The sequence below is a fragment of the Centruroides sculpturatus genome, unplaced genomic scaffold (assembly GCF_000671375.1).
Source record: "Centruroides sculpturatus isolate CEXI.00-Female unplaced genomic scaffold, Cexi_2.0 scaffold814, whole genome shotgun sequence".
In the NCBI taxonomy this organism is placed as follows: domain Eukaryota; kingdom Metazoa; phylum Arthropoda; class Arachnida; order Scorpiones; family Buthidae; genus Centruroides; species Centruroides sculpturatus.
The window spans coordinates 30,427-56,581 of record NW_019384989.1 but is presented as its reverse complement, the minus strand read 5'-3'; the positions used below and the strand labels follow the sequence as shown (position 1 = coordinate 56,581).

Here is a 26,155-nt window from a genome sequence, read left to right as displayed (position 1 = left end):
CTACAATATATTCTGCTTTTGTGTATTTGGTCATTATCATCAATAGTGACTTCGCAGAACTACCAAATCATTAGCAACAAGTAATTTTTAACCTATTTCATGTCTGTAAATTTTAAAGTAAAAAAGTTTTTAGTATCTGAAATAAGCAAATAAATTCTGGAAATCTGTATTTTATGACTGTTAATTTAAATTTCTTTTTTCTACAAACAATTTATTAATTTCATTAAATTTACAGGAAAAAATCTGGATAGACAATTGATTTCTGCCCCTTACAAAAACATATATCATAAAAACAAACAACACCCCTTAAAACAAAAAAAAAAAACAAATAAAAACATGTAACAAATCTTAAAATGATACAGCACTTTTTACATTTAATTTAAAATCAGGGAAATCAAGATGTAAAAATTCATCAAAGTGATTAAGGTTTTGTAATATATTGTAGAAAAAAGGTCATTGAGATAGACCAGGGGTACCAAACTACAGCCCGTGAGGTCAGTTTATTCGGCCTGCTGCTGCACTGTGCCACAAATAAGGTAAAATGTAATTATTTATATGGAAATATCATAGTTTTTAGATAAACTTGCACTTATTTTTATTTTTTCTACATAGTAAGTAAAAATGCTGGAAGTGGTCCAGTCTGATTTTTGCATCTGACAGTAATATAATTTTTACGGAAAATCAGTGAAATGAAAAATTTGGTGACTTTGGATATCAGAGCAGTTTTTGTGTAAGGCCCTGAAATTAAGTTTCTAAGAAAAGAGATTACAAGCTTGCTGCAGCAATCATGTTTGTGTATTGGCAAATAAATATGTTGGTTGTTTTTATTTTTTTGTGTATTCACTGTTGTGGCCTGCACTCATCATTCAGTTATCTGGCTCACTATGAAAAAAGTTTGGTGACCCCTGGGATAGAGAATAAAAAGGAGTAAAAATGTAAGTAAATGAGTGAAGTTTTCTTAATGGAATTTGAAGCAAAAGCCAATCTCAGTAAATAAGAGCATTAAAATATTTATAATATTTTAACTGATTGAAATATTTAATTCTCTCAAAGAAAGACAGGAAGCCCAGGTGAATTCTAGCAATATTAGAGTCAATAGTGAAAGGCAGATTACGCATTCTGTTAAATGTGAGTTATATCTTATTAATAGCAGTAGTAATCTTGTGTAAAAGGGAAGGTGCAGCCATTGACCAGATAGGCAATCTATAATCAATGCAAAATTGAGCATTATCATAAAAAATGGTCCACAATACTCATTTATTAAAGATGGGCTTACAAAATCGCCATAAAATTTTGTCTGATAGCAGTGATTTAACTAGTTTATCAATATGATTTTTGAAAGCAAGTGTCAAAAACTATGCCTAAATTGCAAATAGAAGTTACGTAATTAATTGGATTAGAATCAATGTAAAAAACAGGTAATGGAGGATTACAAATCAAAGCATAACACATAATCACTGTTTTTTCTGTATCAATTCATTGCAGATTTAAACATATTTATTAATAAATAGATATCAGACTAAGATAGATGGATCAGAACAGGTTACTTTCATGTCATCGGCATAAGTTATAATATGAGTTGATTTAAATATATTGAAGTTGAATTAAATATATTGAAAACGAAAAAAGGCCATTAAGAATAGATCGTTGTTGAATACCATATAAAGGAACAAAATCAAGGAAAGTATAATCACGTATTTTAATTTTATAAGTTCTTAATAAGAAATAATTGTTGAACCAAGATTGAATCACAGGATCAATATCATATTTATGTAGTATGTTAAGAAGAATATTAGCTAATACAGAATCAAATGCAGTGCTTATATCAATATATATTATGTAATATAGCTGCTTATTTTCAAAATTGTTAATTATATAAAACAAAGTTTGTAATAAGTTCATTGTTATCAAATGGTGGCAGATGGAACAATGTTGAAAAGGAAGAAGTTTATTAAATAAAGGAGAGTAGAAACATTCTAGTGCTATATATCTCATATGTATCCAGCCAAAATGCATATTGTAAACAATTTTATACATAGAATTTTTTAAAAATAAATGTGGATCTTTCATAATAGTGTCTCCTGTTCATTGTTTCAATAGTCTTGGTTAGAATGTGGCTTTAGAGTATAATGTGTGATGCATTAGTCATATTCAACATTACAATTTTGTTTGATAAAAATTTGCATAAGCCATTCTTGAACATAAAACAATTTTAGTTTCTATTGATTTATAGTTTTTTAAGTTATATAAAATAATGCTAAAAGATTATGCATTATACAAAACTTATAGTATATTGCAGAATTTGTTCAATTATAAATTTAAGAATATTTAATTAATTTAGTCTAAAATTTCTAGCATATTCAATTTGAAATACAATAAAATATCTATTTAGATGTGGCACTGGAATTCCAATAAGTACCCTGATATTAATGATACTTTACTAAATAGCATTAAAATTTACTACTCACCCAACATACACAATCATAACCAATATTGTCTGACTACATTATTTTGGAATGGAGACTTGACTTACATATTTAGAGAAGAGGTGGGATGTAGATATGTAGAGTGGGATTTGTAGAGAAGATGTAGTTCATGGAAAAGACTGACAGACTCTCCTTGCTCACAGCCAATCACACAGATAAAGGGGATGTAATGTTTGCTAGGGAGAACTACTCAAGCATGCTTTTTTAAATCAGTGCAACTTTGAAATTAAGTATATATTTGAAATCAGAACACAATCTTTAAAATCAGTACATCTGGCCACTTTAACTATAAATAATGCTTTTAAAAATATCTATTAGCACAATGAAATATTATAGTTTGCACTTACGACACTATTTATTAAGAATTAAGTATGAAGAAATTACTATTTATTAAAGAATTAAGTATGAAGAAATACTTAATTCTTTGAGTAATAATTTGATAAGTTTGAATTCTTTTTTACACCAGAGTTGTAACATATTTGTCTTGTAACAAAATATATCCTCTTTACTTTATTATTTATTATAATCATTAATACATTATAATAAAATGCAATTATAGGAAATATAAGTCCAATCTTTTTTATTTATGCATATGGTAAGCATCTGACTTCTAAATATAGTCGCGTCTGCATAAGTCGACACCTCAAGGGAAAGTGGATGTGTCAAGTTATCTGACATGACTGAAAAAAAACAAAAACATAAAACTACAATTAGGAAAACAGTAGTGCTTTATACAGTAAACTATAGCTTACAATACATTGTGTACTCCATTTACAATAATGTTATAGATGATAAAGTGAAAAATTCGTTTAGTGTTGTTTGTTTTGAGCACTTAACTGTCTTGACTTTCTTTTCAACAATCATGAACACCTTGAAAACTTCATCTTTGCAATTGTTGGCAAGTAACATCTAATGATTCTTAATGCCTCTAGTGCATCAGTTTTAGTTAGTTTGAAATCAGAACACAATCTTAGTTGGGGTTTAGCTCTTCTAGTGTTCCATTCTCTTCTCTTCACCTCCAGACTCATTATTCTCATCCTGAATTTCTGTGACAATATCGACAACACTCACTGAGTAACACACCTCCACGCAATCATCCACTGTGCTGTAGTCGGTTTCATCAACAGAGGCAGTTTCTCATAGATCATAGCAATGTCACAGCAATTCATCCAATTGAACGTTCTGTTCTTCACCCTTATCTTCATCTTGAACTGCCACTGTATAACAATATCCTGCATGTTTAAAGCAGTTTGCAATGGTTAAGCATGTTACATTTTCCCAAGCAACCTTCATGTAATGAATCACATCTAATAGGGAAATGTCAGTCAATTTTCCACTTTCTACACATGAATCAAATCCAAAATAAGCTTCTTCCAATAATGACATTTGAATAATACCCTAATTCAGCAGTTGCACTACAGAAGTGGTATTCGACAGTAGAGTAAATACATTAATCACTTATAGTCCTTCAACTTTTCCATGAGCAGGACAGTTGTCAACAACGAATGCTACGTTCCTTGTTTGCTTAACAAATTGGGAATCATATTTGTGAAGAATTCTCCCAAATTTTGGAAGTCATCCAACTTTTCGAATTTGCCTTGTATATGACAGGTTCACTCTGTTGAAACATCAGGGCAGTCAAGATTTTCCTATAACAAGGACTTCAGCTTTTCAGAGCCATCAGAGTTTGCACCAAGAAGGATTGTAACTCGCAGCTTTGATTTGCTCTGCCATGGCAACTCATTTTTAAACATAGTGGTTTTCTCCAGAAGAAATTTGTAGAAAAGTCCCATTTCATCAAGATTGAAAATGTTTTCTGGTTTATACGATTTCTCGATCACTTGTAAAACTGTCTCTTTCCAAGTTCCAACAGAGTCATATCAACAGATTCTTTTTCTCCACACAGCTTGTGTGGAAACCTTTAAATCCCTCTAACCATCCATCACAGCACTAAAGTTGGTTTCTACTCCAAGTACTCCAGTGATTTCCATTGCTTTTTGTTTCAGTATCAGCCCTGAAACAGGAAGATTCAATGAACAAGTTTGCTTTAGCCAACATAACAGAGCATCTTTTTACAGAGACTTTCTCTGGCATTCAAGACAGCCACAATGAAGACCCAAGAAAAAGTTTCTTAATTTCCTCTTTTATCTTCAGGATTCCCACCAATGTTGTTCTTGGAAGGTTTTTTTGTTTTGCAAATTCATCTTGTGAAGTTTTATTACATTCAACTTCAGATACTCGTTTGTATTTTTCCTCAGTGTAAGTGTTGTTAGTTTTTGGATATTCATTTCTATTAGAAATGTGAAACACTTGTTGCAAATAATGCATGAATGAATGAAAGGTGAAAAAATGCAAAATCAGATTCTGCTGTGACATTAAGCTCTATGGTGTGAACTCATTTTTTTTCAGGAAGGGAGTTGACATACAGCATCAGACATCTAGACGAGTATGGGACAGAAAAAGTATGTTGATTTATCCAGTGGTGACGAGTTAAACAGTGTTGAGTAAACCAGAGTTTTTTAATGTTAATGCCTATGTAAGTCAGCTAGGACCACAGAAAACTGACTACTTAACCAACGGTATCTAGTTATACCTATGACAACTTATGCAGGCTCAACTGTATATACAATAACTTAATGCAAGTACAATCATTTATAGAAGTTTTATCTTATATAAATATATATATATTCTGTTTCCTCAATTTTTTCTTCATTAAAGAATTTTTATTACACAATTTTTAAAAATTTTAAATATCTGTTCAGTAATAATGATCATCGGTACAGCTTCAGAACAGCATTTGTCTTCATGTCTCTAAAAATTGATTTTCTTCTCTTTATTGTAGGTCAAAACATATTAAGATCAAATCTAGAAAAAAAAATTAAATAGGTAAAACATATATGAAAAAATTCACTATATTGCTGTAATTTTTCTTAAATAATCTATTAATTTATTCATTCTAATATAGTAAGTGATAAAATAATATTAGTTTAGTAAAATATTGGAAATTGGAAATACAGTAGAGCCTCGAAAACTCGGCACTCCGGATAACTCGGCCACACCCTGGCAGGGCAAAAAAAATCCTTAGTTAATTAATTTTCATTATAGACAGCTTTATGCCTCAAAGTATTTTTCTGAGGTCTGTCTTATCAAGTAAATTACTGTACACAGTGTATTCATTAATTTTCATTTTCATGCAGTAAAGGCTCTATGCCTTCATAAAGGACGTACTTTTCCTTTGTTTAAGGGTATTTGGGCAGTTTATTCTCTGTTGTATTCTCAAGCAAACAATACATACAAGTACAGTACAATATTTTCTGAGGAAACACGCATACTTATCCTTTTTTAACCCCATTCCCGATAACCCGGCATTTTCACAAACTTGGCCACCCTTCGGTCCACATTAGGCCGAGTTTTCGAGGGTCTACTGTATATCAATATTTTACTATACATTTTCATCCTCTATTATATTATTAATGCAATCTAAAATTTTTATTCTTAAACATTATTATAAATAGTAATATCAACAATTCAAAAATTTTTATATTATGGTCTTGAAATACTTAGCATCTATAATGGAACTATCGTGTAAACTGGAGAAATATGAATTACTTGGAGACTATCACATAGAGATGTATTTACAAACTCTAACTTTGTCAAGCTTTTATTATTTTCCCACCAATTTCATGTTTATTGCTAATTTATTGTTAATTTTTTATTTTCCATAGTATTTAAATTTTATATGTTCTATTTTATGTTTTAAATTTTACCTTGTGTTCTTTTTCATTCAAATTTTTATATATTAAATAATTTGACAACTGAAGACTTCTAAATTTAGGTTGAAAATGTTTTTGTTGTTAAACTTGTTGCCAGAATGTACAAGGAATGAATTTTATTTTAACATCTATATTAGATCAGATCCTATTTCAGTTGACAGATTTGATAAAAAAAAACAGGAAGTAATTTTATATCTAGTTTCTAAATACATTTAAACAATACAATTAATATAATATGATTATTATTAATTGTTGATAACACCCTCTTGTATTAACTCTTATAAAGGCTATTCAATTACAGAGTTTAACTCTTATATTCTCTATAGTCTATCACTTGCCAGTCCTGAAACATCCTTTCTTTCTAGACCTGGAAATGTCATAACAGATGCTACACAAACAAAAGTAGAGGTTCAGTCGATAATTTGTTCCCAAACTTGGTGCAGGAACCAATGTAAAATGTTCATTGCAGAATAATGGACAAATTGTTAAATGCAGAAAACTCAGAACTGACGGGACTAATTGTCAAGACAGAAAAAAAAATTACGTTTATTCACTTCTCAACTACTTACTCTTGATAGTACCAAAAAGAAAACAAACTGTACAAAAACAGCCTCTAAGGTATGAATAGCAATGTCCCAACTATTTCCACCCCTTGTGTAGTCAAACTGACTAATTTCTAGATTTAACAAGGTCCTATACTCCAATTCGTTTCTACTTGTCTCTAGAAACATCAGTTGTCTAGTACATTAGTAACTCACAGGGCACTGTCGTTCCTTGCTAGCTGCAGCTCTACCTCATCAAGACTCACTTCCCTAGGACTTTTATCCTTCCTGGGGTGATGTCACACTGTACCACACCTCCCATTCATTTACATTTTTGGTTATTTTCTTGTGGAATCTTTTTCTTACAGAGCACTAACAAAATATATAATTTAGAATCCTTACAGTCCAACATGTCCAGTAATTCAATGCTCCATAGACAGTGCACATGAAATTTTTTTTATTCTTGTTGATGTATGTGAAAGAGACAAACTGATGTACATATTTACTATCAGTTGCATGTGCAATAAACAACCATGCAGTCAGTAAAACAGTCACAATAATGATTCATATGATAAGCTAATCTGTAAACCAAGTGAATTTTTTACTGTACAGTAAATACATACATACAAAATTCAGTAATTCAACAATCTACTGTAATCTGACACCCACCATTCCAATGTATGTCAAATTATAGAGACTACTATATATTCAATTATTTTTCCTTCTTTCACTCCTCCTGTCTTGTGGACACTATGAATACCTTCCAATCACACCCATCATGGGTTCAGCCAGGTCCATAATGGAAGCAGCTGGTTATGTGCAGAATAGAACAAGTCACCCATCAAAAATTCCTAGGTTTCTTTGTCTACTTGGATTCAATCCCATATTCCCCTGCCTTTATTACCTCAGCCAGCCCTATATTCAATTTCTAATTTTTTAGTTATCATAAAATAAAGTTTACTAATAGTAATTTGATAACACACCAATTATTTCACAAAATCTTCAGTTAATCCAAATGCCACAATTTTCCAAAATACAATTAAAATCAAATACAGTAGAACCCTATTAGTGAAGTCCCAATTAACTGAAGTTTTATATTATCTAACACAATCAGTAAGTGATAATACACCATATTTCTTATATTTCATAAAAGCTTTGCTGTGAATTAATCGTGTTAATATTGTAGTACTTTTAACCTCAACTACACTGAGTTAACAGTCAAGGAGATGGTCACTGTTAGAATATGAGTGTGAGTCATTCATCCTTTTGCAACTGAACATAACCTGTCTATTCACCTATTGTCAGTGTCAGTGTCACTATCATTGATCACATCTGCCAGTGTGTTGATATATCTTTAAAAAATCTTTATAATCTTCATCTTGAATATCACAATCAGCAGAAAAAGTAAGCATACTGTGGTATCCTTTGAATTCAAAATCATTGCAGCTGCATGTTTCGTTCAATTTTTTCATTTACCTAATGTAGCATCAGTCCACATTAGCTTGGATAATCAGGGTTCTACTGTAATATTTAAAATAAATTATTAAATATTAGCAAAAATATTTTTAATTAAGAATGTATGCTAATTTAACTTGTTTTCATAAGAAATCAAATGCAATGGGATTTATAGCTAGACTGGATTCTACTTACTATGGATAGACCTGACATGTAAAGAAGTCAACAAATATGATCTGAAATGCCCATAAAAAAATTACAACTTTCAGATCAGAATGAAACCTAGATTCCTATCCTAATTGTTTTCATTAATAACTTCATTAATGACTGACATAATGTGTTTAAATGGAATTGACAAGTCAATATTTTATATATTAGAAAAATGCTCAAAGCAAACTAAAATCCATAGTTCTCAAAATTTCACCCAGATATTGAGAGCTTTTCTACTTTTCTGTAAGAATTCAAAGACATAATTCTAGATGATAATTTTTGTGTAAGAAATACTTATTTAAAATAATTATTAACTCTCTCAATTTTTATAAAGCAAAAATATGCACGCTAAATTTTAATCATAATAAATACGTTCAATTAAATATGTATAAACTATATGTATATAAAAATATTAGTTATCTTAATGTTTTCTCAAATACTTTACTAGCAAGGTTATATAGGCCTAAGTCTGCCTAGTGGCAATGAATGACATGACTTATCATCCTTCAGTACTGATTCTTTTTTGAAGGCAGACATGCAAATAATATAGTGCTCTGCATTGCAATGATGTATACAGAAATGAAACTTCAGTCAACAGGAAAACAGGATGTGTGACACGACTAACATTTACATGAAAATGGAATCACAAATAATCACACTGGAGGGTATGTAAATAATTTCAAGGCAAAATTAGCAAGAGTCTACTGTAATTTTATTTCAAAGATAAGAATGTTACAAATATCTATATATAAACTGTTGAAAGTCATCTGCTATTAGAGAATTTTCAAACAAATCAAATACTGTATTTACCGAGGGTAACATCCAGAATTGAGACAAAAAAGCAAAGAAAAATCCAAAACCGACAAGTCAACAAATATTAAAATTTAAGAGATTCTACAAATTTTAAAATGACATATAACATATACCAAATGAATTTTATTTAGAATAATTATGCAAATTTTATTAAAAAGATGTTCCAAATAAGTTAAACAATAGATAATAAATTTTATAATCCTTTCTTTTAAATACAGTGGGTGATCGGTTAATGAACATAATCCGTTCCAAGACTTTGTTTGCTATCTGAATTGTTGGTTAACAGATTATCAATTTACCAGGGCTGTGGAGTTGCATAAAAATCTACCGACTCCAACTCCGACTTTTCCTTACCAATCCGACTCCGGCTAAAACACCAAAACTCCACGACTCCGACTCCGCAGCACTGCCAGGACTGTAGAGTTGCGTGAAAATCTACCGACTCCAACTCCGACTTTTCCTTACCAATCCGACTCCGGCTAAAACACCAAAACTCCACGACTCCGACTCTGACTCCATAGCCCTGCCAGGGCTGTAGAGTCACGTAAAAATCTACCGACTCCAACTCCGACTTTTTCTTACCATCCGACTCCGACTAAAACACAAAACTCCACGACTCCGACTCCACAGCCCTGCAATTTACCATAGGTTTATATGGGAATTTGATTAATTCGTTCCGGAGACCCCAAAAAATAAAAAATATATACTTTTTTACTATGTTTATTTATATGTAATAGTAAACATAGTAAAAAAGTATTAAATGTAATAGTAAACATAGTAAAAGTAAAGTGCAGTCTTGCATTTTTATTAGTCATATTTTTTCTGTTTGTGGAGGTTAAATAATCTGACTAATGTCAATTGCTTTTCTCTTTTCTTCAGGATTTTCAGAATTAATAGCATTGTAATTGTAGAGATCCCCAAGCCTATTAACCTCAACCTGGTTTGTATCAACCATTGATCTGACATCTCCCACTTCTTCAAAAGATCTTTAATTAATAGCAGATATCGGCATTAATCCTCTTTTTCATAATAAAACATATCTTGCCGAGTTTATTGGTGTTCTTCATTCAAGAGTTCTTGGTGTTCTTCTGTCAGATCCATTTCAGGTTCCATAATGAGCTCTTCAATGTTCTTTATTTCTCAGATGTGATATTTGTTACTCCTTTAGCTGCTTGAGTTTTCTTAATTATACTGTATCTTTCTTAGATAATATTGAACTGCACCCTACTGTAGATTTGTTCAAGCCATACTGCCCAGCAACATCAGATATCTTCTGCCCACTCTCTACCTTTGCTATTATACTTTCACCTTTCAAAAATAAAAACCGACACAAAACTTAATGAGTGCCTGCCCGACAGTCTCGCGAATACTATAAAAAAATTGTTTGTCAGAAAAATAAAAGGCTGGAATTATAAGGGAGTATTTCAAAGTTTGAGGAATACTATCTGATCAGTATATATCAGGTTGAGCGTCAACATTGACTTCTCCCGTGCTCCAAAAAGTTACCTGAAGACAAAAGGAAAATCAATTGGTATTTACTATTTTCATTGCTTCTTTTTATGTTTGTGCAGTGAAGTGTTCATTATCCGATCATAAAAATCTTTCGCGAAAGTGTTCATTATCCGATCACCCACTGTATTATGCAAATCATGACAGCATTGTTTTATTATTGAAGTTAACAATCAAGGTTATATTTGTAAAAATGCAGTAAACACACAACAAAAAATTTAAAATTTAAATTTTATTGTTAGTTAAATTTTTAGTTACATGTTTACTTATATTAGTAAATATTTTCTAGTAGTATTTATTTAATCAAATACATTATTATATGAACATTATTATTATTTGAACTGCATCTTAAAATGGTCACAATAAATGATATCATCCACATTAAACATTAATATAACATTAATAACTTCATTAAAAAATGAAAAGGATTTACCTATTTTTCACTTCATATCTTCTTTATCAATTATTCTTATTCTTTCTAAATTACATGAAGATTACCTTGTGAAAAATGTAATGATAAAGTTACGTGATGATAAAAACATTTCACATCTGGAGAATTGACTATAGATGTATTCAATTTTCTTTTAATAACAATAATAACTTTATAAAAATGTAAATAGATCAAATGAAAGTTATATTAATAAAAATGTTCCTTATTTGTCTTGATTAACACTTTCTTTTTGAAGTAACACAACCCAGACTTTGGACTAAACTATGAAAATTGTTTAGTTTCGTTATCTGTGTCATAAAAACATAAAAATCATACATTTATTGTATCTGCACGTTAAAAAATATATAAAATTTTAATTATAAAAGGATGTTATCTTCAATTCGATAATTATCTTATCCAAATTTATAACAGAGATCATCGTATTATATCATTAAATACGAGTAAGTAAACTTAAAAACAGTTTCTCGTCTCAAAATAATCCCATTTTCCCAAATCTTACCTTAAACTACTCATTTTCTGTAGTTGAACACGTGGTCCACAGCGCAAAGCGGTTGGATACAGCTGAATACTTTAACAGGAAATGACGTAAAGGAAGATGTCGACAGACCATCTTTGATTCATGTGACCGACAATTTTTTTTTTTTTTTTTTTTAATAGACATCCGGAGATGACCACTTTTAATCTTTAATTATATAATCAGATAGAAAATGACCCTGGATATGTTTATATTATTTTTGATAAATCGAATTTTGTAATATGATATTTTTAAAAGCCGGTCACGATTTTGTAATTTAATATAAATATTAAATAACAAAATCGTGATTTACTGAGAATTTCTTGTTAAAATCTATTAAATAATAACCTTTGGAATATTAAAATGTAGGTTAATGAACATAATCCGTTCCAAGACTTTGTTCGTTATCCGATTATCAATTTACCATAGGTTTGTATGGGAATTTGATTAATTCGTTCCGGAGACCCCAAAAAATAAAAAATATATACTTTTTTACTATGTTTATTTATATGTAATAGTAAACATAGTAAAAAAGTATTAAATGTAATAGTAAACATAGTAAAAGTAAAGTGCAGTCTTGCATTTTTATTAGTCATATTTTTTCTGTTTGTGGAGGTTAAATAATCTGACTAATGTCAATTGCTTTTCTCTTTTCTTCAGNATTATTATAAAAATATATTATGAACAAAGTCTGAATTTAATCGATGTTTATTCTAAATAACCCTAACGCGAAGAAAGAAAAAATTCATTTACTAAATTCCTTTAGTCTATAAAATAAATTTAAAATTATTAATTCAGAATGTTTCAAAATACTTCAAAACATCATATTTCCTTTTTTTCTTCTTCTTCTTCTTCTTCTTCTTGCTATGGAATATTTGAACAGTAGCGGGTTGATTCTTCTACAATATTACGATTTCTTGAGAATCTGCTTAGAATTTCTGAGCAGAAATCTTATATAATTTCTAAATAGAAATAATTATTTATATATGGATTGATAATTCGAGAAATTAATTAATGCCTTAGACCTGTTCGTGAGGATACTATTGTAGAAGAAACTATTAACTTATATACTGTATAAAAGTAAACCATCGCGCAGCCTTAACTTCATGGATAATTTCAGGAATTGTTCGGGAAAAATTTTCCATTTATTTTCATACTTCTCTGATGTGTGCAGACTTATAATAATTTCGAACAGAACAGAATTTTTCATCTTGAACGCGATAATTCGATCAGTTAATAGTGATATATGAAACAAATATAACACTGATACGGGCCAAGTATCCATAAACATTTGATTAATGTTATCTTCTATTTAGTGCTGAAGTATAGTAAAATTGCCGAATATTATCTATAATTTGATCTTTGATTTGCTTGTTAGATAAAACAAAATTTCACCAATTCATCTATAAATTTTCATTGTTATGTAAGAAATGCAACTTTAAGCAAATACGTGTAGCCTATGGACCAATTTAATAAAACTATTTGCATAACAATAAAAACGATTTTGCAATGAATTTTGTAAATTTATGATGTTTCAATTCTTGTTTAGAAATGTTAGGAAGGTACGGTACGTACCGATATTCAGGATCTGTTTAACTTATAACTTAATTTTAGAATCAGTTGTTTACGTCGGCTGGAAATGCGCTAAGAAGACTAAGATGCCATAGTTGTAATGGAATTCATATTGAAATCTCATCTCAGTTTATGTAATTTAACATGATTGGTATTAATATTCGTGTAGTCGTTTTCATCTCTCAGCCATGTCGTATAAAGTTCGCCCGTAATGGGTGAAACTGTGCCAGTCATATTAGTATTATGCATTAACATTCGTTTACATTATTATTTTTAATCTTAACTTAATCTTCTTTGCGGGTATTAAGAAGCATTTACCAAAAGTATATAATCATTGGGACTTATCACTAGTTCTTCAGAGTAAGGCTGGTATCCATGCTATCTAGGCCAGAGATGGGAATCTTTTATAATCGGAAGACTACATCTCATTTCCGAGGAATTTCATAATACGGCAAGTTGCATAAGTGTACAGGAAGTTGTGCATATTTGCCATTCATACATTAAATATAGGGCTATATATAAATTACATTTAGATAGATGATTTTATTCAAAGAGAATTGTTAACATATTCTCAAAACTCAAAATTCATGACAATAAATTTAATCTTGTACTATTTTATATTGTTATAATGCGCAAATTTCCCACCTCCGATTTAGGCCATCCGTCTATCTACCTGTTTACATAATTACAAAAATAATAAATTGTGTTTATTAAATTTAATGTACGTTCAATTTAATGTTTCATAATTCTAGTAACAATGATTTAGACCAATTTAATATTTTTAAAAAAAAATAATTTTATGATAGTCGTCATGTCTCGCGCCATAACAGCTTTGAGTTAAAATTGTTTTATGCTCAAAGGATCAAAGTTACGAATTTAATGTCACGTTTATTTACTGTAAAATTTTTAATGACAATAAAGTCTTCATAAAATTCTCTTTTTTATCAAGTATATTAGGCTTTTATATTGATTTTATGTAAAGCCATTAACAATGATGCATAAACCCATTAACGTCGTGTCCGAAAAACGCCTATCGTAAAAAATTTTACTACTTTTACTAATAACTTCTAAGAAAAAACTTTCTTTCGAATTAAAAAAAACCTGCTTATAAGACGATTTTTCTACCAAGTGTAACTATTTATGGATATGAGTTTAATTTTACTTAACCGATCGTCCTGTTTGACTTTTGCATAGAGTTTATTCATCCGGGGCTGAGTAGGCAAGCGAGGTATTTGCGTAGGAGAAGCAGGTTATTCGGATTATTTTCGGAACAATATTAAATTTCTTTTTCTTTCATTTCATAACTTTTATTTGCATTAAATTCTGTAATAAGTAGTTTTAAAAAATATATAAGCTTTTCTATCTTCATGTTAAAACATTAAATTAAAATTAATTAAAATATTTTTCTTTCGAATTTGTTTATCAAATCTAGAATATATTTTTCTATATAATATTTAACAGTTGTTTATCTTTCCGTTTACGTTACTAGATGGAGGCACCGTCGATACAATATAAGAATGAATATACAGTATATATATGTATATATATATACAGTGTTAATATATCAATTAACAAAATTTATTTTAATCGAGTTTTCTGTATTTTAGTTGTAAATCAATTACTCAATATTATAAGTAATATTACAGATCTATAATCAAGTTTTTTTAATCGACTTCTCAATTGAATTGCAAAATAATAGTTCTGTAATTTAAACTTGATTCATTCACAAATAATTTAAATTTTAAATTTAAAAATTTTTTACGATTTTAATTCATTTAAGATTATTTTATATTAAACTGTTTACGAAAGTCTAAATGTTTTAAACAAATAAAAACAGATTTTTGTCTAATATAAATGTTCTCTATTAAGTTCGAAATGAAGGTAATATTTTACTTGGTTTTATTAAAAAAAACTATGGAAATAAAAACTAATGAGCGGAAAAGTTGGTATAGTTATGACAGACCATTCTCACAGTAAATTAAAATTGAGTTTCCAGATCAGCGAAGTGGAAATGATACGTGAGAATTATTTTATTATATCAGTTTGCAATGACGCAATTTGGTAGCTCATACATAAGTGATGAGGCATCCTACCGGGATGATTCAGTCATACCTTCACAATCGTTGCCAGCCCCCTAATTCCGAGGCTGCTACATTCATTGGTCAACCTGTCAGTTCTTCAAAGATTCATTAAATTTTCTATTTTCATTAGCCCAACTTTTAACAGACATCAAAGAACATTTTCCAACATATACTTCTCTCCTAATTAAGGTCATCTTAATAGGGTTAAGAGATATATTTTTTTCCTCCCATCTTTCCCTTTTGTCTAAAAGAACAGTCTCCGGATTATGACGTCATCGTGCTCCTCCCGGGTAACTGTCCAAGGGATAAGAAGAGAGAATAAATATTGCATCGAGCCTCCGAATAGAATAAATATTTAGGGGATAAAATTGGTATCAGGGGGAAAAATCCTATTCCCGTCTCTCGTATATCACGAGCAGTTGGGTGAGCAAAATGATTTTCTACATGTGTCACGCCTTCATCTCTGCCTCTTCGCCTACCCCGATGAGGTATAGAGTGGGGACCAATTTAGAGTTTTTTTTTCGAGTTACGTGTCCCGTTCCACATCATTTTCGTTCGTAGTTTCCTAGAGTAGAACTTAAATAGTTATGAAAAGTATACTCATGAGAAGGCAGCAAAAAAAATATGAAAAAAGTCGCAGTAAGAGCAATTGTACGAGAATATGAGCGATAATTCGTTATATTATTTTAAAAAGAATATATTCAAATAATAATGAAAATGTTAATAGTAAAAATGCTTAAAATAGAATAAACGATAGTATAAAAAGGCGAAGAAAATATGAAGAAAAGAAAACTGTGAAATGCATATATAAATAGAAAAATGAGAAGCATATTTAAAAAAAGTAAAGTAAAATGTAACAAGAGATGCGTAAGAGGAGTATACAAAGTAGATAATATTTAAAGAATAAGAAAAAGAGAAAACGGAAATAGTAGGAGGAATGTTTACATACTTCTCACTATTTTTTTATTTTATAATTATTATTATTCTTTTATATATCTTCTTTACAAGACATTAATGTTTTCCCTTCTTTTTTTGTTTTACTTGCCTCGTACTGTACTTTCATTTGTGTATTTATATATCTCACTATTTTTTTTTTTGTTTTTGTATACCTTTTATTGTTCTGTCTTTTACAAGCTAACCTACTATATAACTTTTTATGTGACCTTTGCTATTTTTTGTAGAATTTTTAAATATCTTCTTATTGCTTTTAAGAAAGGTATTTTTGTGTGAAAAACTTTATAAAAAATACAATAAGATAGCTTAGAAAAAAAAAAAATATATATATATATATAGTAGGAGATATGTAACAGAACTATGTGTATTGTAAAAGTATGTAAAAGATGAAACAATAAATGGCAGCCAAAAAATAAAAAAATAAAAAAAGAAGGTTTATAAAAAATAAAAACTCAGAAAATAAGAAACATTTATATGCTCATTATTCTTTCATCTTTTATATATTCTTTCACTCAAAAAGAGCCGAAAGAAGACGGGAAAAAAATTGACACACAGTACATTTGTATAGAGAAAATAAGCATTTATTAACATGTAACCTGTACATAACTGCATGTATCTGTGTGTTAAAATAAATGTATAATTAAAAACATCAAAAAACAATACACAAATTTATTTATTTATATATATTTCTTTCATTTTTTATTATATACACATAAGATAACATTAAGGAATTGTGTCAAAAATACTAAAATAATAAAACCGTAAAATTGGGAAACTAAATTATGAAATACATTTGCAAAGTGGGTATTTATCTTTATATCATTGTTTCTATGTTTTTTTTTTCTAACACGTTTCTCAAGAGAAGAATTCGATATCACGCGGAAGAAAACGAGTGATGAATAATATCGTTCACACGCCATAACTCGATAGTGATAAATATATATTTTTTTTATTCGAATAAAATATCAAAATGTTTATTTTATCATTTTTCTTTTTTTCCTGACAATAAACATTTCTATATCAGTTTATCCGAGCGTTTAACATATACGTAAATAACTTATCGGGTTATTTACGCGCCGTTGTATCTGCATCTACAACGTCATTGGTGTAAAGAGGGTATTGAACCACACGTACAGATGTACGGGCGTAAAACTGCTGCGAATTTTCGCATTACCGACAAGAGATGGCATTGGCAGTCCATAAAAACTAAATTGCTTTATATAGTAGTAGAGAACGAGTGGCAGGTTGGAATTTAAGATCTCGATAGTTATACTGACTTGCCAAGCTAGTCGACTGCTGAAGAATCTGGGGGGTAGAGAGAAGCTATGGATGAATGTCGCAATCTAACGTTTAAACGTTATTTCTTTCTGGTAAAATAATAATAATAATATAAAAAAACTGGCCAAATCGTTCCTTTTTGTGACTAGATAAAAATCTTATTAGACCCAATGGACCCATTCGAAGGATATGAAGGTTCACAAAACGTTTGTATATTGAATAGGTTATACATGCGCGAATTTTTATTTTAATGCGTTATCGGGCAATTTACACCTAGTTTACAACAATTAAGAATGGTAAATAGTATTTTTTTCAACAATACTATATTATAAATTTATCAGTTTATGCATCGCGCAACTATCCTTGAATGGTGCAAAATTTGATACACCTTGAAAAAGTGCTGAAATTCTATACTACGAAACAAGCTGAGAATGTATAAAAATCGAGTTTTTTAGTAAAAAAAAATCATTCGTATAAATAACCTTTGCGGTTTTGAAATGCATAAACTATTTTTAAAATCCTTCTATAGAAAATGAGTTAATGATATTTTTTAAACAGGAAATGGCTTGCATAATAAACATTAAAGGATATTAGTTACGTAATAAACTCCTATAAATATATATAAATGTATAGAGAGAAAGAAAGGGAAAAAAACAAAAATTTATACGGTGCAAATTTCGACTGGCCATTTTCTGTAAGAATTTTTATAACATGGCAGAACATTACTGCCAAGTGCCACACGGTATATTCCTAGCATGGAAAACATTTTCCGGTGAGTTAGAGCAGATAGATATCTTTAGACATAGCTGGCGTGCAAGTTATGGGGAAATATTTTTCCAAGAAGATTAAATACTGAACATAAATCATACTGTCTATAGAAGACATCCTTATAGAGAAAGATTGTCTTTTTTTCCTCTCTTAACAAAACTTATGTGACAACCGTAATCAGATTCACGCTGAATGACGTTAATAATGACAATAAATTTTTATTTTTGTTTTTGTTTCTATACTGGACCGGCTTGTTGTTAAGAGACATTTCCATTGCTTCTTTGAAGATTGCGAAACGTTTTAAGTGTTCGAGATCTTCTTTTTAAAACCAACATCAAAGATGGAGTAACCAGAAAGTTGTATTAGGTTTTAACGTTTTCTCAAAATGAATACATTAGTTTAAAATGCTTACTTTCCTTTCTTCCCCTCCCCTTTCTTTAATTTCTTTTATTATCTGGTTGCAACTGCCAACAATAACAGATAAACAAATGCGCTTAGCTCTTCATTAATAAACGTTTGAATCAGCACCGTTCGTGCAAGCAACGCTGCATGTGGTCCTTTTAGTCAGGTGACAAACGACCTTGCATTTTAAGATTTTACTTTAAGTGTTCGTCATGGCTTGTTTGCACGCCACTCACCTTTACAGTCCTTCTGTCGATAATTAAATGAATGAATGAAAGATATTGTCCAACTGCTCGTGTGACGCACGCCTCTATCTTGATACCATACATATTTAATAACAGAATAATAGATAAAGAAGTTGATGTTTTAAAAGTTTTTTCTACAGTTTTCGTGCCTGCAAATTTTCATAAGTCAACAATAATAAATTATATAATTTCCGAAAACTTTCGGAACGCCGTTTACACAAACATACAGGCCATTTTATAAGTTTTTAACTAGAAAAAAGAAAAAACAAAGAACGTCTCATTTAATTTGTAAAATTAAGCAAACAAACTGTGACTTTGTTTTCCATTTCTAAGTATTGCAAATTAAAAGAAAAGAGAAAAAAAAATTCGCCATGTTTAAAGAATGAGAGTAATTGTTCTCAGTCATCCACTAAACGTAAATAAATAAGTATAAAAAACTATCCGCAGAGATTATAAGAAAGTGACCAAAAATAACAACAATGTTATAAAGAGAAAAAAATTAAATTATTTTCCTCCTCTTTTTGAAGGAAAACAACTTTAACGATCTCCAATGAGGCGCGAAACACGGCAATTTGATCGAGAGTATTGGTTACAAGTGAAGTCGGGAGCCACGTCTAATGCACGTTATTAACGTCATTTAAGATGAGTTGCTGCACGATCCATAAAACAGTACGTTGGCGTATGACTCGACAATTTATGCCAACAATCTTCTTTTTCTTCGGGTGATTAACAGAACACACCTGAAACGATTCATGAAAGGAATATGCTGGTGGCAATTACCATAAGATAATAGGCTATAGAATTATATCAGATAAGGTTAGAAAGATTAAAATGTATTATTTCGTATGGCATCCCCTCTTTAAGCGACTCGATTCGTTTCGAGTACGCTTAACTTCCTGTGAACTTGACCCCTAAACTACCGACCCCCTCTTTACTTTTGCTTCTATTCTATTCTCATCTCCCTCAACAAGCTTCATTAAGTATTCTTGAATCTTCCGGATCGTGGCTTTTTTTCCTAGAAGATCATTTTTGAAGACGACAAACAATAAAATTTCGCTCCGATCACTGCCAAACAATTACCATGTATTTAAAAAAATGGCTAATAAGCGCAACGCTCTATAACGATCGTTCTCAAGATTCCATTCTAAATCAATAATTACGAATATTTTAACAGGGTTATTAAAATGGAGAACCGTTAAGCTGCTTCTACTTTAGAGAAAAAAAATAGTGGAGCCATCAGAATTGAGGCGTATCTGCCTCGTAGTGGAGATTAATAACTTGATAGCAGCACACAAAAAGAAAGAAAGGTTCTCAGACGTTCAGTAATTTCACAAGGCATAAAAACTTGCGAATCAAGTAAGATCCATCGACCGACTATTATGAAAGCTTCAAGGTCAGTAAGGTACTCGTCTTCTCCGCCATACTTATTAATGCATCATCAGTTTTCAGTTTTAACGACTGCTAGACAAAATTACAGTGCTTTGGCCAAACCCTTGATTTTCTTACCTACAAAATAACTGGACCTTGTTAAACAACTATTATTAAATTTACTGACATATTTCAATGGGTTGGTGTAACTTAACACTCTAATGAAGTCTTGTTGCTCTTTCTGTCGCTCCACCTCGCCCCACCGCTTCGCTACTCGCTTTGCTTGGCATCTACAACGACATATGCCAGGAGATTGCGACATAATCGCCATACCCGAATCTTTTTTCTGATCTTTATAACTAAAAATTTTTCCTAACGATCATCAGAAAGCATCGAGATGAGTAAAATGTAAATTTACTTGTTTGCAGTAGGCAGCTCTTTTTTAATAAAGGGAGATTCGTATCGCTCATTGATTCATAGGCCTACATTAAGGGAAGAAAAATTTTTTTTTCTTTTTAAAGTATCTCAAAAAATAATAATTTATAACGATAAAAATCGACGTGTCACTTTAAACAAGATCGATCACGCGCTGTAAAGTATATAAATTCCTCTCGAAGTCTCCATCTATTAACGATTTGCGAAAGAGATTATTTTCGAATCTTTTCTGTTCCGGTTTAAAAATAGAACATAAATGCTCGTAACTCAGTTAGAAATATGAAGAAAATGATTAGCAGCAACAGCATTTGCTAGGATTCCGTACAAATTGGCAGAATTTTTTATCGTTCCTCTTTTTTTCCCACATCCCCCAGGCCCAGTTAACACCGTCGACTGTAAATGAAACTCTATTAAAGGTTATGGTGCTATTTATATTTAATTTTTTTAATGTATTTATATAGAGGGAAGAAATGTATCAGAAAACTGTAACTAATCATAAGACCCCCGAGGAGAAGTTGAGAATGGAAAAGCGAAGAAGGAGGAGGAGGAAAAAAGAAAAAAAAAAACAAATTCCGCCCAGCAAGCGGTAGATGTAATGTAAGACGTGAATGTTTTGACGCAACATCTGCACGTGGGAAACAACGGTTGCACGATGGTGCAGCATCTGATGGGAACTGTGACATATGATCGGAGTAGAGTGACTATCAGGCGATGAATAACCGGGGGTAATCTTTTCAGAGTGCCAAGAAGAGTGTTATTGCAGAAATAGAGAAAAGGAAGGGAGGCCGAGAACTTGTTACAGTATCTTACAGTCAGCAACTTAAAAATAAAATAAGATAAAATAAATTTTAATTGAAGATTCTAACAAAGCTATATTTTAATTTATTTAAACGTGCTGACGGCTGAATTTTAATGCATGTGTAGCAAATGTTCTTTGTCTTTAGTTTTTACAATAGAAAGTGATTAGATATTAAATATACTAATTGCAAGAATTATAGTTAATAATACAATTTCACTTGATTTTAAGATAAAATAAATTTTAATTGAAGATTCTAACAAAGCTATATTTTAATTTATTTAAACGTGCTGACGGCTGAATTTATTTCTGAAATTTTAAAATGTTCTTTGTCTTTAGTTTTTACAATAGAAAGTGATTAGATATTAAATATACTAATTGCAAGAATTATAGTTAATAATACAATTTCACTTGATTTTAAGGCAAAAAAACCTCTCTTTATTAATTTTTTTTTGTCTCAAAATCTTGTACACCGATTAAAAAATACGCCATTGTGTGAGCAATCAATGAGGGGCCCGATATAGGTTACATATAAATACAACGAATCATTTTAAATGTAAAATTGGAAGTGTTTTTCATGAAATATTTATTAAAAGTTACAAAATTAATATATAATTAGCGTTTTCTATTGTTTTCTTGTAGATTTAGCTGATGCTTGTGTATTTTTAACACCAAAACTCTCGTTAAATTTGCAGCTCCAAAATACAGATTGAAGAAGATAAATAAGCTGTGGATGAAGAAAAAAGAAGATTCTTACTAAATATGACTGTATCGTTTATTCGATTACTGTAGCAATTTAAAGAAACAGACAGCCATAAAACGGTTGACAGACAGACAGACAGATCCACACGTGCTGAGTTGGAGAAAAACGTATATCGAATTACAATTTTCTTAGGAACGAAATTTATCCGTTGGACAGGAGGAAGTGCATAACTCGGTTGTGTAACCGAAGCAGTTAAAATAGTTGCGGTAGTTCAATGACGCACTTGGCAGAGCTGCCAATTAAGTGACAATTCAATTACTTCGGACCAACATTAATTGACATTTCCACACACTTTCTACTACAAATAAGGAAACATCAATAAAACTTTCGTCTCAATTTATTATAAATTACGTCTAATGAATATTTTTCTGACTAAATTGTTCACTTTGACAGGCTCTGTGCAACCTTTTTTTCTTCCCTTTCTAAAGATAAATTATCATTACGTACTTAATATTATCTCTTTCTCTTGACAGATGTTGCACAAATCGTTATTATCTGTAAAAGCTCGCTGTTCTGGAAAAATAAGTAACGTTTTAAAAAAAATTACAGCTCTTTCGAAACGTAAATACATGGAGATTCTAAACGAAAAAATAGGAAAGGAAGAAGAAGAAGAAGGAGAAGAGGGAGGAAATTTATTGTATTTTCGGAAGGAACATAAAATACAAACATTTATGGATCGACATAGAAAACAAACATTTAAACAGGAACACAGAATAAACATTTATGGATCGACAAAAAATAATTTTTTATATTTTTTTAAAATAAGGTATAAAATTCATGGATGAATATAAAGAACGAATATTTAAAAAAATAGGGCACGACATTTGTGGATTATTTAGATAAAAATAGGACACAAAATACTTTGCGAACGTCATTAAGTGCAAACACTCTAAAGTAGTTCTTAAAAGTATTCATAAATTTTTGGAATGTCAGGAACACATTGTGTACACATTTATACATCGGCGTACATTGTATACGACGTAAATAAATCATTATAAAACTCTTAACTGTGCTATAAACCACGATGAGCTCTATACTGTAGCATCATCATAGAGTGCATCATGAATTTATAAAGTATTCATAAGTACAATATTTATAAATCAATATTGAACGCACAATATTGATTTGAGTGGAAATGATTTAATTATTTATAGTTTACATAAGTTATATTAAATATAATGCACGAGTTTAAGGTTATATATTAATTTCGAGAATAAATATATATTGTAAATCTGTAAAGAGAATAAAACTGTAGATCAGAATTTGTCGCTTAGTTTATAGGGCATGATAAATCAAGTTAGAACATCTATGTAGCTATAAATCAACATGTTGGTACATCAGCATGGGGCTTGTAGTTCATACAGAGGACATATTTATAAATTGAAAACATAAAAAAAATGCAAATTACAATTATGTAAAGCGTCAAAATTAAACAATAAATATGCAAAAATGTATAGATACGCCCTATACGTTTAAATAGGAGGTACAAGTATTTTAGTTTCTCAGAATTCGTTATAAAAATCGCTAAATTAAATAGATTTCGACATCCTGTTAAGAATTTTACGCGGATAAAAAGAAACAAAACCGGTAATTTTTTAATTTTTTTTTTTTTTTTAATATCCTACATTCAAATTAGAATTTCACTTGTCTAAAAACAGAAAAGTAATAATAGTCTTGTGTAAATAATAGTTTGATTACAATGGCTAAACAAGCGAAGATAGTGCGGAGTAAACAAACAAACAGACGGATTCTAGTCACAAATCTATTAAGCTGCTACATTCTCTCCCAGGAGGTGAAGCATTGGCGCGCGCGTCCTTGAAAGACTGTATAATTGCAACAACCGTGGTCAAGTCATTGCTACAATTACATGGCTCCTTCCCAACTAGGTATTGCGTCACAGGATTGTGTAAAGTGTAAACGACTTTACCACTTCGTCCCGGGAGGGGGGGTGTGTTCTCCGATTACCCCGCATCTCGCCAAAATATGGTAAACTCGGTCGAAGCAACCTTGAAAACCGCTCGTTTCTCAGAAGCGTCCAGGGAGGGGGGGGTTGAAAGTAATCCGGTCGCTCTGTTCTCGGCATGTCACGTTTAAATTGAGAATACCGTATTATACCTGTGACATCTACGTGTTGATGTTGTTTCTTTATGTGTTAGTCATTAAGGAGGGGTGACCGGTTGTCCTGTGGCGCCCTCCCACTCTGTCTACTTCATCACAACTGTACGTGATCGTTGCGCTCACAAAAACTGGTTCCTGCCCGGGATGTCTGTTAAATTTTTATATCATTGATGTTACATAGAGAAAGAGGCGGTGTCGTGTTAAAGCCGGATCTTACCCCTGCCCCCCATTTTTTTAAAGTTTTTTTTATTTAATTTTATTTTTTTGTACACTCTCTCGCGTTAGAAGTAACGACTATATATCTTTCTCTGTCACTCGCCATCTTTCTTTTGTTGGTTTGTTAAGAGGGATACGTTTGTTAATTTGCTGATTTGGCTAATTTGTCGCCAACACGCGATACTTTGTCGCGTTGTAACGTTGATTTTTGACAATCTCGTGATGTGTTTGTTTTATATTAGTAACGCGTGTGCTCGGTTTCCGTTTAATTATGTAACATATTTTTGATTACGTGACGTGATCGTTTGTTACATTCAATTCTTTTTTTTTACATTCTCCTATATCCTTACGGGGTGTCTACAATGCTCTTTCACACTGAGCGATAGGTGCGAGTAACGCGCGCTTTTTTAACACCTGGTGTGGAGTTTAGTCGTTTTTTTAGTGATTAATAATCTCACTCTCGCTCTCGCCAAGTTTGAGTTAAAATAAATAATGATATTTTATTATCCGTTAAACGTGTAATACGCGACCACGTGAAGAGAATACAGATTTTTCTTTGTTTAACATTGAACTTGGGGCTTGCGTGAGTAGAAGTAGGTTGAAGAGATGAGAGCTTTTTATGCGTTATAAGCGGGACTTTTTTCTTTTTTCTTTCTTTTGTCGCGTGATTACGCCATCGTGTGATTGAGATTCTTGCACGGAAAGCCATCAAGAATCCGCTTTCGCTAGCTAATAAATTGGGCGGGTAACAGATGTTATTCTGTGCTACAATTTGTCACACGTGTGGTACGATACGTCCACGTGATTGTTTCCTTCATTTAACATTGAACCTCTTCGAGTTTGTTGTTCCAGAAGACTGGAAGCATCATACATTTTTTGATTTTTTTTTCTTTTCAAACACGTTTTAGATTCTCGTCACGTGAACGGAGAGATTGTCTACGTTCACTTATCCTGTTTACATACGGCACATAACTGTACAAATGATTCGATCGCTGGAGTTTAAATCAAAATTGCGTGATGTAAATTTGTTAATATTATGTGATCACGTAATTTTTACAAATTTATACACTCACGCAATTTTTCATTATTATTATTATTTTTTAGCATGTACGCGCGCGAAAGAATACGTGACTCAGTGTAGCATGTCATTAATCTCATTCACTTAACAAACTGTGATTTTGTTCTCTTATCTTCGCTGTAACGTAACCCGTAATGAAACAATCACCCGGATCACCCATTTTATATTAAATTAATAAAACAATATCGAGACATAGTGTTTTTTTTTTTATCTACTTTTACGACCAGGTGATCTTCGATCATCCGATCTATATTTAAGTCATGTGAGACGTAACACGAATCGTCGTGTCTTACGCGATTATCCGACTCGCATTCGTGCCATTGCATAA

The 26,155-nt window shown here is 30.9% G+C and overlaps 1 protein-coding gene and 1 long non-coding RNA gene across 3 annotated transcripts in view; both read right to left on the bottom strand.

Moving 5' to 3' along the window:
• Window positions 1-11,919, bottom strand: part of LOC111632972 (adenosine kinase 2-like) — a 39,349-nt gene extending 27,430 nt beyond the window's left edge. For both annotated transcript variants that reach the window (XM_023377488.1, XM_023377489.1), the window contains exon 1: window positions 11,739-11,919. In XM_023377488.1, the coding sequence (XP_023233256.1) occupies window positions 11,739-11,752 (14 nt within the window). In that variant the 5' untranslated portion in view covers window positions 11,753-11,919. The remainder of the gene's footprint in view (window positions 1-11,738) is intronic.
• LOC111632973 lies at window positions 3,083-11,726 on the bottom strand. Its single transcript, XR_002757980.1, has 2 exons — window positions 11,222-11,726; window positions 3,083-5,351 (listed from the first exon to the last, which is right to left on the bottom strand). It is a non-coding gene; the product is annotated as an uncharacterized LOC111632973 (long non-coding RNA).
• Window positions 11,920-26,155: the final 14,236 nt, after the last annotated feature.